The 15,439-nt window shown below is 41.6% G+C and overlaps 1 protein-coding gene across 1 annotated transcript; it reads left to right on the forward strand.

Annotated features, from left to right (window-relative positions):
• The first annotated feature begins 2,284 nt into the window (after nt 1–2,284).
• LOC115393758 (5-hydroxytryptamine receptor 3A-like) lies at nt 2,285–15,035 on the forward strand. The gene is made up of 9 exons (XM_030098865.1): nt 2,285–2,321; nt 2,835–2,998; nt 8,410–8,454; nt 8,570–8,679; nt 12,078–12,247; nt 12,370–12,533; nt 14,182–14,392; nt 14,487–14,639; nt 14,980–15,035. Exons 1-9 carry the CDS (start codon nt 2,285–2,287, stop codon nt 15,033–15,035), a joined length of 1,110 nt encoding a protein of 369 aa, XP_029954725.1.
• The last annotated feature ends 404 nt before the right edge of the window (nt 15,036–15,439 follow it).

Below are 15,439 nucleotides of genomic sequence, written 5' to 3' on the forward strand. Positions count from 1 at the left end.
TGTTTATTTTCATTGTCTCGTAAAGACAGAATTATGTCCAATAAAAGAGCCACTCAAGCGGTTAAATTTAGTACGTAATTTCATCAAATCGTGAAATTTGGTGAAAAACAAAACAAACAAACATCTTTAAAACCACCACTTTGTTTCATGTGTATTGCATAATTCAAGTAGTTTTCTGCAAACTAGTGGTCACCCTCCCATTTACAGATTAAATACACAGTAAAACTTATAACTCAACAGGTAAGGCTGAGGATCGCTGAACAGTAAGTTGTAAGTTCAAAACCTGTGTTTCACTGGTCTGTAATGAAATGCTGAAATGACTGAAAGAATATGCCTGAACCTCAGACTGCAAGCCCAGTGGTTAGAATGTGGTCAATTTAATTTTTAATTTTATGCACTTTTGCTGCTATACTGCTCAGTTTAACTAAAACCAACTCTGCATTGGAGGTCGGCACGACATCAGATTCGGACCTCCATATGACGTCCAAAAAAGACGTAATAAAAACTTTCATTCTGCACCTACAGCAGACCTGATTTGGAGGTCAAAAAATTACGTTGATTAGACGTTATTTCAACATAAAATTGCACAGTGGGTAACTTTGAAAAGTGACTCTGTGAAGCTATCATGCTGTAGCTCCTTCTACAAAGACATCCAGAGAGTGAAAAACTCATGGACGGAGAGAACAGACTCTGTCTGGAGGAATGAGAAGGTCTGCCGACAGAAGAGAAAGTATCTAATCACTCGGGTGCCACCCCCACGATTCAGAAACAGAAAAAAAAGGCTAAACATTTCTATTTCTAAATTATAATGAATTGATAATGCATGTGCTTAATTTTTCATAAACAATCTGTAATAAACGAGTAGATAAATAGTCTGTAGTGCCGAAAAGCTTCTCGAGGATGTGTGGATCAGTGCGCCTGCATGGAACGCGCACCTCTGAGCCCAAAAGTGTGGGAGAAACCGTGTGCACATCGGTGGTGTGCGGACTCTCCAAAGCGGACGCGAACAAGACACAAGCATCAACAGTCCTTCTGACATTTTAACCCGAACAAAACAAAGGCTAATACTTTGAGTTGCTTTTAAATTTAACTACATAACATAAAGTGCAAAATGCTTAAGGCAGCGGCAGCCAAGATGCAGACCATTAAAACTTCAATAGACACCGCTAAGAAACCAACTTGAGCTTGCAATAATAAAAAAAAAAAAAAATTGAAACTCGCCAGCCTCTAAAGACAAAGGGTAAAAAAAAAAATCCTTATTGCTGTAATATTCATAGATCACTATCAATTTAGTAATCTTACTCTATGTCACCTTCAATCACATTCTTGGGCATGCGCTCCATGTTTTCATGGAGAAAGATGAGCGCATTGACCTGCGCTGGATGAAGGCTTGCGCGCTGTCGGGTGATCAGGTGAGAGAAAGAATAACCTACGACTTGTCGACTGCTTCAAATTTACATCAACTTGTGCGACCGGAGTCGACATTTCTGTTATTGCTCTAGTGTGGACCCTTTGGGCCCTGCCGCCCTGGCGGGGTCTCCCATCCTCTTCTGTGTCCGTGTCTCTCCTTGTGATCAGCCTCACTTGTTGTCTGTGCCTGCATCAATTAATGATCTCCCAGCTAAATGGTCTTCCCGCATGTGCTGAGGTGGATCCAGCTCCTGCTGCAGAGACTCTACTTCGAGTTTCGTCTGGAAGCAGTTTAGCATCAAATAGGAAGCTCTGGAGGAAGTTATAGTGGATAGACATGTCTCTGGCCTCAGCTGTCCCACTGGCACCTGCTGCTCTTTCAAGGAACAACCTGAAAACAATGACACTGCAGTTATCATTCAGAGTGCACATTGTGAGAGACCTAAGTTTGATTTCAGGAGTCTTTTATTTAGAAATACCAGAGAAGCCTTCATCTCACATGGCCTTCACTGCTGGTTTATCTTCTGAATCCTGCAAGCCTTTTCCCACTAATAGTAGGAGGGACAGAGGGCAGACCATCATGAAACCAGGCTGCTTTAACTTTTACCAGAATCTTTTTACATAAATATCTATCTGAAAGAGTGACCATTATCTCAGAATCAATATGACCACAGACACGGTCGTGGTTTGAAAGGCAAATCCATTTGCCCAGGCTCAGTGAAGTGCTGTGGGTGTTGCCAGCCAGTCACAGCTGATAAAAGCAAATAAAACATTGTTGCGTTTGTCCACTCTCTTCCAATATAGGCAAAACAGGACTGATCCTCTCCAGACAGTGCAGATTTTACAGGGGTATGAAACTATGCTTAGTCCTATGATGCTTGTAGGTTACTTCCTTCTGCTCCTCCTCACTGGTAAGCTGTGATCTCTACTTCTATATCATGCATGACATTGTACATTGATGCAAATTCAACCTAAAATGTGATTTCTTTTGTATGTGTCTGTGCCTCCACATGAAAATAAATTAAACTCCTTCATTTGATTGTCAGAAAAACCAGCCACTGGTGAAATACAATTATAGGTTGTTTGTTTCTGAAAGAGAAATGAATATTGAAAGATGTTGCATCACTCACCTCAGTGGTTTGGTATGAAGCCAATAGGCAATTATTTCAGTCAGATTCGATGACAGACATAATGACGGAGTATTTCTGTGTCCCACTGAGCATTTCATACAGAAGATATGAAGGAACAGTCCTAAACTTCCTTTTCTTGAGGATTCAGTCCTTTAAAAGGCGGCTTATTAAAATACCTTCACCCATGAAATTGACTTACTTTTAAAGACAAACTGCATTGTTCTTTCAAGTCTCCAGTATTCACTGGTATTTTTTAAGTTACATAATACAGAATATGTCTTTCCATCTTTCCAGATAATGTGACAACAAATGAGGACAGCTGCAGCTATGAAGCTATTTTGAACTATCTCAACCTGACAACAAACACGGAGCTGTTTACCTTGAGTCGGCCTGTCAAGCACTTTAAAAATGTTACTAAGGTATCCATTGAAATGCTGCTTTCCTCGATATTTGATGTGGTGAGTTTCTAGAGATATGGTTTGATTTTCTTTTAGTTTATACATACAGAATGGGTGTTCGAACTCAGTGTTTAAGGGCTGAAGTACTAAATGTTTTAGCTATCTCTAAGCTACAGCACACCTGTGGTCCATTTCATGAAGCAGATTGATCAAACACTGGGGCCTCTATATTCATAGACTGGGCTTGGTCTAAGTAAACTAATGCTGAGTAAACTACAGTACTAAACGTAGTGTCAGCGCAGGAAGTCAACAGGGCGTGTGTCCTCCCCACCCCTGCTCCAACAGGGCGCTCGTCTCGGGCTCGTTTAGGGTGCCTGAGAAGCCCGGGCCGGCTCTGCCCTTGAGAACCAGAGGTAGACGCCCCTGACATAAAGTCTAACCTTGTCGGCCAGCTGAATTCTCGCGGTATTTGTTCACACACATCACGAGAATCCATCTTGCACTACTCGCGCTAATGCGCTTGGACTTTTTTCCCGTCGGACCAATCACACGTCGTTTAGGGCGGGACATGAAGCTTTGACGGAAGCAGGAAGCGACGGACTGCTAATAATATTAGCATGGCTAGCAAAAACAATGGATGTCCTGACGGCGATTAAATCTGTTTTGGATGAATCCTCTATTGCATTTTTTCTTTGCAGTGATTGGCTGAAACCAAACATGGTTAGGCGGGCGCACTGTGTCCTTCAGTCCAATGAACGCAAAGAGTTCTACAGCAAGTCCCTCCTTCCCCGAACAGATTTGCTGAGTGAAATCCCAGATTGACATGTGAAGCAATTCGTTGCTGCACATGTCAAGATGGCTTTTGCCAGGTTACATAAAGTCTTCCATCCATCCAAATCACGTTAGCTGTGACATGTATTATGTCCCCAGTCTAGGATTTTGGGGACACGTTGTTGGGCCCCTCAAACACTTCCCACTGGCAAGAAGGCCAGTGCTTACAAGTAATAGACGAACCAAAAACAATGCATTTTTTCATGGAAAGTACAGGGTGAAAATCCAATGAACCCAAATCATACAAAGAGCACTCAGCCAATCCAACCAAAAGATAAAAGGAACAAAAAGACAACTCCTAATCTAAACTCTGAGAAACAGAAGAAAAAGGAGTGGCAGAGCTAAAAAAAAAAAAAATAAAAAAATAAGACCCTCAAACTCTAAACTAGTGATCACAGTGTTAGTATTCACAGTGATTAACCCAAAAAATACTAAACATACACTGGAAGTTTCACAATTTTAAGAAAGGCTCACACTAAGACACACAATCATAAAGAACCTGCATGTGCGCACACCACACGCACACGCACACACACACACGCACACGCGCACACACACACGCACACACACACACACACACACACACACACACACACACACACCACACACACACACACACACACACACACACACACACACACACACACACACACACACACACACACACACACACACACACACACACACACACACACACACACACACACACACACACACACAATGGTTGCTGACATTGTTGGAAAAGTGTGAAGGCAGAATGACAGGCTGCTGACCCCTGGCAGCCTTAAATACTTCCTTTTCTTCCCTGGCCAGCCAATCAGAGGTCCTCCTGTAGTTTCAGCACCGCTCCCACACCTGGTTGCCATCAGCCAGCGAATTGTTCAATTAACCAATCTCTCTCTCTCTCACACACACACACACAAAGTCAGGGGGGAAGGGAAGGCATCTAAGGAGGCCACAGCTTTCCCCGTATGACCTCGGTCATAACGCATGATATGCAAATTTTGTAAAGTCTAATACAGTAAGCAAAATAGAAAAAATCAAAAGTGAGCAGGGATTTATCCTTCAGATAAGGGTGAGAATATTTTCCAATGAAGAGGAATTACAAATCCCATTTGTTTTGTTTATTGTTGTCTCAAATTTAGTCATCAATACAAAAGCATTTAGCAGGGGTCTATTTCACCAAGCAGGTTTAAAGAAAACTCTGTGTTCAATAACCCGGAAATGAGGGAAACTCTGAGATTTCCATTCCACAAAGGGAGAGAACTCAAACCAGAGACAGAGGAGTAAGTCCGGCCTGTTCCACTAGGAGAGGTAACTTAAACTGTCGGTCAGTTACCGCAGTAACACACTCCATGACTCTGACCTGGTCAGAAGCAGGTTTTTCTCAGTCAATCCTGAAGTTTCTCTCTGGCTCCGCCCCCGTTCAGCTACAGGCGTTTTTCCATTTCCTCATTCTTTCAGTCAGCTGGCGAGTTTTTGTGTAGCTGTCAAAATGGCATGTCCTTTAATCAGCGTGAATTGAATATTCGTTGGGAAATTATTTACGGACCGCACATAGATGTTTTAGCGTTTCCGGACAGTTATCTTTTTGAACGGTACTGCTTCACGTCTAAGTCCATGCGCTGCATTTCACAATGTTTTCTGTCCATACATCTGCAGCATAACCAAACGTAGTCGCGCACTCACATCCCAGCAGATATTATGTGTTGTGCTGCGGTTCTTCGCAAATGGGAGTTTTTTTATATAACACTGGAGATGCAGAGCACTTAGGGGTTTAAATCACCGCCATTATTACCGCCACAGCAAATAAAAGACATGACACACATTTCATTTTGTCTTCTTTATTTCCTATATATAAAAAAACAAAACAAAGGGTTCAGTGCATGTTACAATAGTGAACATAATACACCTGTGACCATGAATCCACCTGCAACTTGTGCTCCAGTATCTCACTTTCCAATTTCGTCTTCTTCATCTGGAGGTCCAGATCAGGCCCGCCGACAGGGGCGGACAAACAGGTCTGTTGTCCCGTTCCGCAGTGCTCTGTGCGCTGCAACGCCCCCCCCCCCCCCTCCCCGGTCTGACAGTCAGGACTGGGCCCAATTAGCAGTAAGTTGTCCTGGGCCCAGGAAAAGCTGTCAGCAGGCCTGGTCCAGATACTGCTGTTCTTTAAGGGATTTCTCTATCTTGTTAAGTAAGTGGATTTTGTAAATTTCTTTGAGTGGTAACTGGGAATACATAAAAGACATTAAATTATACAGCTGCACATGTTTACTGAACATCATCTCACAGTGTTGATCTGTGATGTGGAAGTTGAGGGACCATCCTGCTGCTGACCAGCCATGATCTGTTACAAAGGATGACAATTGTTGAATATTTCAGTGTCGGTTAAATGTCAAGCTCTATGTTCCACAGGAGTATTCAGAATTTTAATGGGACAAGAACTATTAGTAACGCAGACCTGCCAACCTTGGTGAAATTTTTTGAGTACCACTTGCCGGAACAGTTGTCGGCCTGGGGGGCGGGGGCTGTCAGTTTTAAGTTCTCATGTGGTTCTTTAATTTGTTTATTGGCAAACATTTAACAGATGTTTTTCTGATACACATTACATTGCGGCTGACCGTGCACGTTGTCCCCAGAAAAGAGCTTCAAAATGCTGCTACATGTCCTTTAACTAAGCATTTTTTGCTGTGTGTGTGCGCATGCGTGCGCGTGTGTTCCATTACTAAAACCTTTATAAAGCCGTGAATACGGTGTTTCAAATTAACTGGTGTCCTTGTTACCTGGTGACTGACTTCCTTTAGCACTTCCTGCTGCTGCTGCTAGTAGCCGCAGATGTTGAAATCAGACTAATAAAAGGTCTGACGAGACTTTTTGTCTGGTTTTTAATATCTATCAGCAACAAGGGACGTGAAAGAAACCCAGTCGCCAGTTAAAAGGGACTCAGTTATTCCAAAACACCGGCTCCGCTCCGGTTTCGCGACACTCCTCCTCCGCTAGTTAGCTGCTGCGTTCAGGTGATTAGAGCTGCTGCGGAAAAGTGAAACTCGGTCGTTCACATGAAGGCAGCATGACAGCTGGACTCAGGAGACACTCAGGAGACACGTGAAGGAAGCGTGGACAATTTGCACAAAGGAACGGCTCTCAGACAGCTGTGAACCGGCTCTCGTCGTTCACTTGAAAGAGCCGTTCAAACGAACGACTCGTTCATTGAACGTCGCAGCACTACGAGGGGAGCACATGTGTTTCCTCCCGGTTCCATAGCTGCGGCGCACCAGCCTAATTTACCGGTATTTTTTTCCAGCGTGACAAATACAATGTGTGCCGTGAATGTGTGACAACACACCGAAATGCGTGACACTTCAGAGCCCTGCTGCTGCATCGTGTTGTCAGACATGAGAACGTCCACGGTCCGCATTTATAACAGCGCTCACAGACGTCTGCAGCTTTTTGCGTAGTTTAATGAGGCGGCGCGTACCAGCGTGTTTTGATGTCAAATTGCGTAGCTGCTACGCAAAATGCGTACAGGTTGGCAGGTCTGGTAACGTACCTCGATATGACTTTCTGGATCCTCTGTGAAGGCAGCAGACACGGTTTCATCCTCCTCATCCTAGATAAATGACATCTTTCAGTATATTTGCATATATTTTTCCAAACTAACATTTGGCAAAACTATTCTGAGTATTTCCTACTGACAGTTTCAGGTTGGTGGCAGCATGAAGGGGCTCCAGCAGGCAGATGGAACCTTCACAATCTGGGCAAAAAGAAGAAAAGGACATGAAAGACAAAATAAATATTTGTATCAATAACATTTTTAAAATATTATACTCAAATAATAGATAATAACATTAGATTAAATAGGATTAATTATTTAACATAACATGATATAGATTTGTGACATAGAACAACTGCACAGTCCATCAGCCACTTAGTATTTATGCTACTTTACAATGTAAAACATGCTTAAAATGATGTACCTCAATGGGATTATGCTGAGGTCTTACCTGTTTGAACAATGTTTTCATTTTTCATCTTTAGCTGCTGCTATGTGCGCTTCTTCCCCGCGGGATTACAGCTAAATGAAATACCTTAATTGGTAACCATTCAAACAGTTTCCCTGTAATAATATTTAATATCTAATAATATTCTGATATAAAGGCCTACATTTAAACTTACGCATTGACACGGGCAGCAATTTTCTGCCACGGCATCTCCCTCTCCTTCACTGCTGCAGCGGTGTTGCATTTTTTTCGAAAAATGTGTTCCAGCTTCTATATGTCGCTCTCCGCTTCTCTGTTGCCATGGTGACTCGTCGAATCGGTGCTCCATTGGTGGTGGCTTTTTATAGTTGTCGTGCATGTGCTAAGCTCCAGGTGAAGCGACTTGAAGTTGAGTAATCCAGCCCAAATCAGCTGTTGTGTAACCGAAAACCCAGCGTTTTCCCTTTCAGAGGAGATCAACACAGAGTTCAGAATTTCACTCAGAGTTTTTCAACCTGCTTGAAGTGGACCTCTGGTTGTCTCTCTGTTCGATACTCCTACTGTTAGTCATAGTTAAACCTTTTCCACTGTGCAATGTTGAAATATTTGTAATTTTGCTATTAGCCGTTTGATGCAATTGCATTTCTTTGTTCTCAGAGAGAAGTTGACCAGACTTTCATTTCACATATTCAGATTTATACGGTGAGTTTTCTCCAAGTTTCTGCAAACTACTACATTGTGGAAAAATGAACTGATTCAATTTTTTTTTCTGTCTCTCTCCCTCTATTCTTCTGATTGTCTGAATTTTCTTGTCTAGTCCTGGAACAATGATCATATTTGTTGGGAACCGAAGAACTTTTGTGGACTTAATAGTATTAAAATTCCCACGGAGACTTTGTGGAAGCCAGATTTAATTATAAAAGAGATGTAAGTTTTGTGTTTCTTTTTTAATTGTTTTTTCATGTGCATGCATTCACACAAGGCACAACAATACCCTGTTTCACCTGTTGCATGTTACAATTTGTTTGCCACATTTCACTTTTGCAAGATGAAAGTGCTTTAAGCAAAAAAGGACAAAGAGACAGATTCTTTGCTTGAATACAAGCAAAACTTCTTGTTGTAAAAGTGAAATTAGCACTTCAACTCTAATACTGCTTTTGATACTGTAGCTTTTATTTTAAAAATATAAATGTGTTGGTTTACAAATTCAAGTGCAACAGGAACAATTTTTTTAGCTTTGTCGATTTTAATGCATCCTCAAACCTCTTTTTTTGGAGGTAATGGGTATTATCATATTCATATGCCAACCAAAGAATCTGCCTCCATGACCATGCAATCTGCCTCTGCTCTCAGATTGCATGGTCGAGCCGATGAAGCAAGCATCTGCTCTTCATTAAAGCCATGTGTGTCAATGTGGAAGCAATCTCTATTGAAAAATGTCTGGAGTCATCTTTGGTATAATACATAGGATCGCGAGCTAGCAAGTCAACTACGGGAGTTAAATCAACAAATGTTCCTAAAAGTCAAAACAATGTTATGCATTGCAGCTTAACTTAGTGTTCAGGCCAATGTAGTTAACAGTCCTTGAATGGATGGAAGAAGGAGTCGCTTTGTTGTCCAAGCTGGTTGCTCCTTCTTTAGCACTTAGCATGTCTGTACAAGTTGGCTGTGTTGCTTGTTGTTTGCAATCAGCAGCTCCATGTTTAACTCTGGTCATTTGCTGGCGGGTTAGTAGAAGAGGCTGGAAAGAGCTGTAGTTCAGAAATCTCCTTGGAGTGGTCATGGTTCTCCTGTGCAGTATCTTCTCCTTCAGCGCAGGCCACAAAATGCTGGTTGCTGGGCCTGTGCAGAGCCAGGTACAGGGTGCAAGCTCTTTGGTGAAGTTTGGCCTGGTCGGGATCCATAGGGAGCTTCTCTGTACTCTCGACAGAAGCTGTGAGATCTTCTTGTGAGTTGTGGCCTTCCTGTTTTGGGTCCAAGGGAAAACAGGACCTGTCCAAGGGCCAGTAGCACAAAACCACAATAAGAGATTAAACCAGCACGAGGGGTCTGGCCTCCTCATATGCCTCCATGACAGTTTCCTGTTCCAGTGAAGAGAAGGACCCCACTCTGGTTGCCATAGTGAATTCATGATGTATTCATGATGTATCTATTTAAGGAATCACGTGTGCGTGCTCATCCACCTGTTGGGATTTCAACTTAGTCAATTTGGCTATCAGTAATAATTAATGAATATCAATGGTAATTAGTGTGTGTGTGTGTGTGTGTGTGTGTGTGTGTGTGTGTGTGTGTGTGTGTGTGTGTGTGTGTGTGTGTGTGTCAGCCTGTTAGATGAATCTGAAGTTCTTCAACCAGGAACACATTCATCCATCCATGCATTATCTAACCCGTTTGGTCCTGCTCACAATCCCAGCTCCTGTTGGCGAGGGCGGGGTCTACCCTGGACAGGTTGCCAGTCTGTTGCAGGGCAAACACATATAGACGAACAAACATTCACTCTCACATTCACATCTTGGGGCAAATTGGAGTTACCAATTAACCTCATATGCATGTTTTTGGACGATGGAAGGAAGCCAGAGAACCCGGAGGGAACCCACGCAAACACGGGGAGAACATGCAAACTCCACACAAAGGCCCCAAGCCCCGGCCAATATGACCTTCTTGCTGTGAGGCCAGAGTGCTAATCACTGCCCCACCAGGAAAACAATCACAATTAAAAATCAACACATCTGGGCATTAGCATAGAACAAGTTTGCCAAGTGTAAAACGGCTCAATTTCATGATGTGTTAATCACAATTAAATCATCAGCTAGCCATGTGGCTGTTTCCTTATTCAAAGTTACTAGGTCCCTGCCAATGTTGTCTGTTAATGGTGCAGAAGTAGTTGAAGGAGTTGAAGGTTTGAAGAACTATCCTGAGGTGGATCTGATGACGGCTCCAGTTCTGCCAAGCAGTTGTGGATCCTAGGCCCATTCTTGCAGTCAGATGCTGGGGGCTGACTCTATGGAGGAGCTTGGCCTGGTTCTGCTCCATGACATCATGGGCTCATTGTTGGAGTTTTGATTCTGCTTGTTGGAGAAAGCAAAAATAGTGAGCTATGGCCTCCTTGATTTGGTCTCAGGGAGAACAGGGTCCTTCTGGGTCTTTCCTTGTGTTCAGGGTCCAGACACTGGGTACTGAGTCTCACCCTTTTGGTTTTGCCTGAAGTTGTATTTCAGGGGCGTGGCCAGGGAGTATGTTTTCAGAGGCAGAGGGGAAGGGCTGACCCCCCTGCTGTGAGCCTCTGCTGGGAGACACTCACAGATGCGATTTTAAATCCTGGCAAATGCAAAGTTTCTTGACATACCATGAATCCCAAGACAAGATTGGTTTCATCTCGCTTGATGAGCTATGCACACACTACTGGAAGCTCACACACACACACACACACACACACACACACACACACACACACACACACACACACACACACACGCACACGCAAACACACACACACACACACACACACACACACTTATCCTCTTGAGGTCAGATGGTTGAGAGTCACATGTATAATTTTAATATCATGACAAGTGAAGATCGTCTTTGTCTGTGGAATCCCGAAAGGTGTACATGAACATGAGCACAGACATGATTTAAGACTGTTGTGAAAGCAGCACATGTCGGTGTGAAAACACAAACTTTATCATTAGCAATGAAGATTCAAGTTGCATCATAGTTTTGGGATGGAAACAAAATTATTTCCTCAAAGAGAAATCAGTTGATCAAGTCAAATTTAAAACACTCACACTAAACATATTCACAGAAACAGGAAGTCGTTTTTCTGCACCTTTAGTGTGGATAACTCCCGTGATATCCTTTCACTCTGAATTTAACAGCACTTCTTCAATAGAGAATACATTCACTACACCTTCATTTTGATTACATGTGAAGATTTTTTTTCTCCGCACACCAGATACTGAGTGGGCCAATACAGTAAAGTAAGACAGTTTTGTTATATGATTACAGTGTACTGCTTTCAGGAAGCATTCTTGGGTGGTTTAATAACAGAATCAAAAACATTAGTGGGCATCACACCTACAATTATCATGGAGTGACTGGATGGAGCCTCCCCATCATCAGCAAATGTGATTGAATTTCATCCCCAAAAGAAACACAACCCTATATTCTCTAAATCAAACTTTATGTATATTGTTTGATATGTTGCTCATTTTGCATGCAATTCTCAGCGCAGCATGATGTTTGCGTCCCAATTTATACTTGCAAAGCTTTAGTAGGTCAGACTGAGAAACTCAATCTGCTTTGTGTGCTTTATTCATCTACAGGGTGGAGAAGGACAAGACCCCTATGAGTCCTTATCTTAAAGTAGATTTTGAAGGCTCTGTGGAATATTCTAATGAGCAGGTGGTGGTCAGCTCCTGTAAGATGCACGTTTACAGATTCCCCTTTGACGTTCAGAAGTGCAACCTCTCCTTCATGTCTCTTATTCACAGTGGTGAGCCACATAACAAGCTACGTAAATCCAACTGATGCACACTGTTTGATATGTGTGTTTTTGTTATTTTTGTCTTTTTGATCTTTGACAGAACTTCACAACAGTTTTGTTTTTCTCTCCAGACGAAGAATTAGTTTTAGATTTTACCGACAACAATTCAGCAATCACCAACTGGTCCCTCAACTTGATGCACACGCAGTATGAGTGGTTGTTCTTGGAGCTGACCGTTAACAAAACAACTGACCACAAGTACATCGGGGAAAACCAAACGATCGTCTTTTACACTGTAAGTATTTGTGGATTCAGTCACACAATAATGGAAGTTCTGGTAGCTGTGGCTCAGGTGATAGACAAGGTTGTGCTTGTGATTGGGCAAGACATTGGACTGCAAGTCAGTCCCATGGAAGGCAGCGCCTGCTTTGACAGATTTCTCACCAGGGGTGTCAATTTATGTCACTGTGTTGTGCTAATGTGTTATTCTGTAAACAGCTTGACATTAGCCTTAATCCTAAACTTTTGAAAGAGAGTTTTTCCTTTCCACAGAGCAGAATTGAATTGAATTGTTTCCCCCCAGCAGTCAAGGCAAAGCAGGTTTATTTATACTGCACCTCTTACTATACTCCAAGTCCTTTACCAGAGCGAGAACTGAGAAATACCTGAAAAATTAAAAATTTAAATACATTAAAACCAAATTGTGGCACGGTGCCGTCTTGGTTAGCCCAGCAACTTTATAGTGAGAGGGTGTAAAGTCAGCTTGTTGTTGATGAATGTGTGTGGACCCCTCCAAGTACTCAAGTTCCCTCCATAGTCCCAAAACTTCTATATTTGAGGTTAATTGGTGACTTCGAATTGCCTATAGGTGGGAATGTGAGTGTGTGTTCGTCAGCATTTTCCATTGTCAGCAGGGACAGGTTACAACGCCCTGCAAGACAGAGTGCGATGAATGTTTTTTCTTTTTCTTTTTTTTAAATTAAACAATAACAATGAAAGCAAGATGATTGGTAACAAAGATTACATAAATTTAATTTTATAAACAATCATGAAGCAGAGTAGAAAAATAAAATAAAAACTATGGCTTCAGAGGATCCTAACAAAAATATAATTTTCAACTTTACTGATAATCAACAGTCAACAGTTGTGTTTTCAAGCTCTTAATAAATGATCTGATTAAAGTTTTCCATCACAGAGCAGTAACAACAGTTTGTAGAGGAAACTTTTTATGCCAAATTTCTTAAGTACATTCCAGGAGATTACATTTTGATTGAAGATTCAAAATCTGAAACCTGAAATATTTGTGTGAACCAACTTATGAATATAAAATCCATGTAATTTCTGATATTTATGCCTTTTGTCTCAACTGTATTTAAGTTGTTGCTGCTGTACTGGTGGGATGGTGGTAAGATGTTCTGGGTGCATTAGGAGAACCTCACTGGTCGTGTGAAACACACATGAAGTTCTTTGGAGCCATTTAGTCTTGTAAAAGAACTTGTGGAATCAATGGACTCCAATAAACAGGAGTGTTAAATGGATTGCTCTTACATACCATTTTATGCACTGTTTTAGCAGACTTCAAAGCACTTTACACTGTCAGTCACATTCACCTATTCACCATTGGAGGCATCTGCGATGCAAGGTGGTCAATCCATCCACTGTGTGCAGTTTGGGCTTCAGTGTCTTGCTCAAGGACACATCAACATATGGACAGTGGGAGATCCAGTAAGTCAAACTGATAACCTCTCAGCTGTGAGACAGCCACAACAAGCCACAAAGTCATCAGATTTTCAATTGATGTGATTTACTTTGGACATGCACAAGATAAGAGAAACATCTGAAGAATGACATGAATATAACTTTACTGTGACAGATTCATTATTCGTTCATGTCTTCTTGGAGGAAAACAGAAGCATAATGGACCTTTATAACTTTTTCCACAGATTCACATGAAGAGGAGGTCAGTCCTCTACATCGCTAACTTCTTGCTGCCTGTCCTCCTATTCTTCTGTCTGGACTTGAGCTCTTTCCTGATATCAGACAGTGGGGGAGAGAAGCTCAGCTTCAAGGTCACTGTGATGCTCGCCGTCACAGTGATGCAGCTCATTCTCAATGACATTCTGCCTTCCTCGTCAGACAAGATCCCTCTTATAGGTAAACAAGCAGAGACTTTTTTCCAAATAGGATTGTATCTCATATGTGTCACTTGTCACTTCTCTACATTCATGATGCTGTCTCCTCCCTTCAGCGCTCTTCTGCATTGGGATTTTTGGTTTGATGATGTTGAGCCTCCTGGAGACAATCTTTGTGATGTATTTAATGGAGAAAGATGCTGCATCCCAAAACAACGAGACAAACAAAGACTCAAACCTGAACAAGAACAAACAAAGTTGTTTTAAAGGTATGGTATTTATAATAACTGTGAAATGCTCAATACTGATCAAACTGTTGGGTAATTGTTGTTCCTGATGTATCCTCCCAAAAGTGAAGAAATGTGGAAACTGTGCATCGATCAGTGATGTCTCTACTGATCAAACATCATCAAACAGCAAAGAGGTGAGAACTAACTTAAACATATGAATTAAAAAAATATATCAAAGAACAAATTTTAGATTTTCTAATTATTCTTCCTTTAAAGAAAAGAAAGTCAATATTCTAATCTCATTACAAACACCATCAACAAAAATAACAGTACAACATTACATGAGTGTTTCGTAAGCTGATGATCATTTTTTCTGCAGGACAGCAGCAGCCCACTGAGGGAGGCGTCCTTCACTTTGGAAAAAATCTCAAATGAGTTGGAGCAGATTGGGAAAACAATGTCAGCCATGGAGGGAGAAAAGGAGGAGAAGATACCTGGTTACTGGACCGCTGTGGCAAAGAAAATCAACAAGGTCTTCATAGTTTTTTATGTGATAAGTGCCAGTGTGTTTTTAACTGTCATCTTTTCTTTGTGGAAAATGCCAGATGAGGATTAATAAAAAAGGTTGTTGCTCATTCAACACACAGTTTTCCTGATGTAAAATCTGTTTTTTTTTTGTTTGTTTTTTTAATTGATGTAAGACAAAAAACTATTTGACAACTGTGTTTAGATAATGTTTCAATACAGCACAGACAAAAAAAAAAATGCGCTGAGAAGTATGGGAACTTATTCAGTATAGTTATTGATATAGACGCGTAATGAAATAATCATGCAGTACT

The sequence above is a fragment of the Salarias fasciatus genome, chromosome 8, assembly GCF_902148845.1.
Source record: "Salarias fasciatus chromosome 8, fSalaFa1.1, whole genome shotgun sequence".
Lineage (NCBI taxonomy): Eukaryota > Metazoa > Chordata > Actinopteri > Blenniiformes > Blenniidae > Salarias > Salarias fasciatus.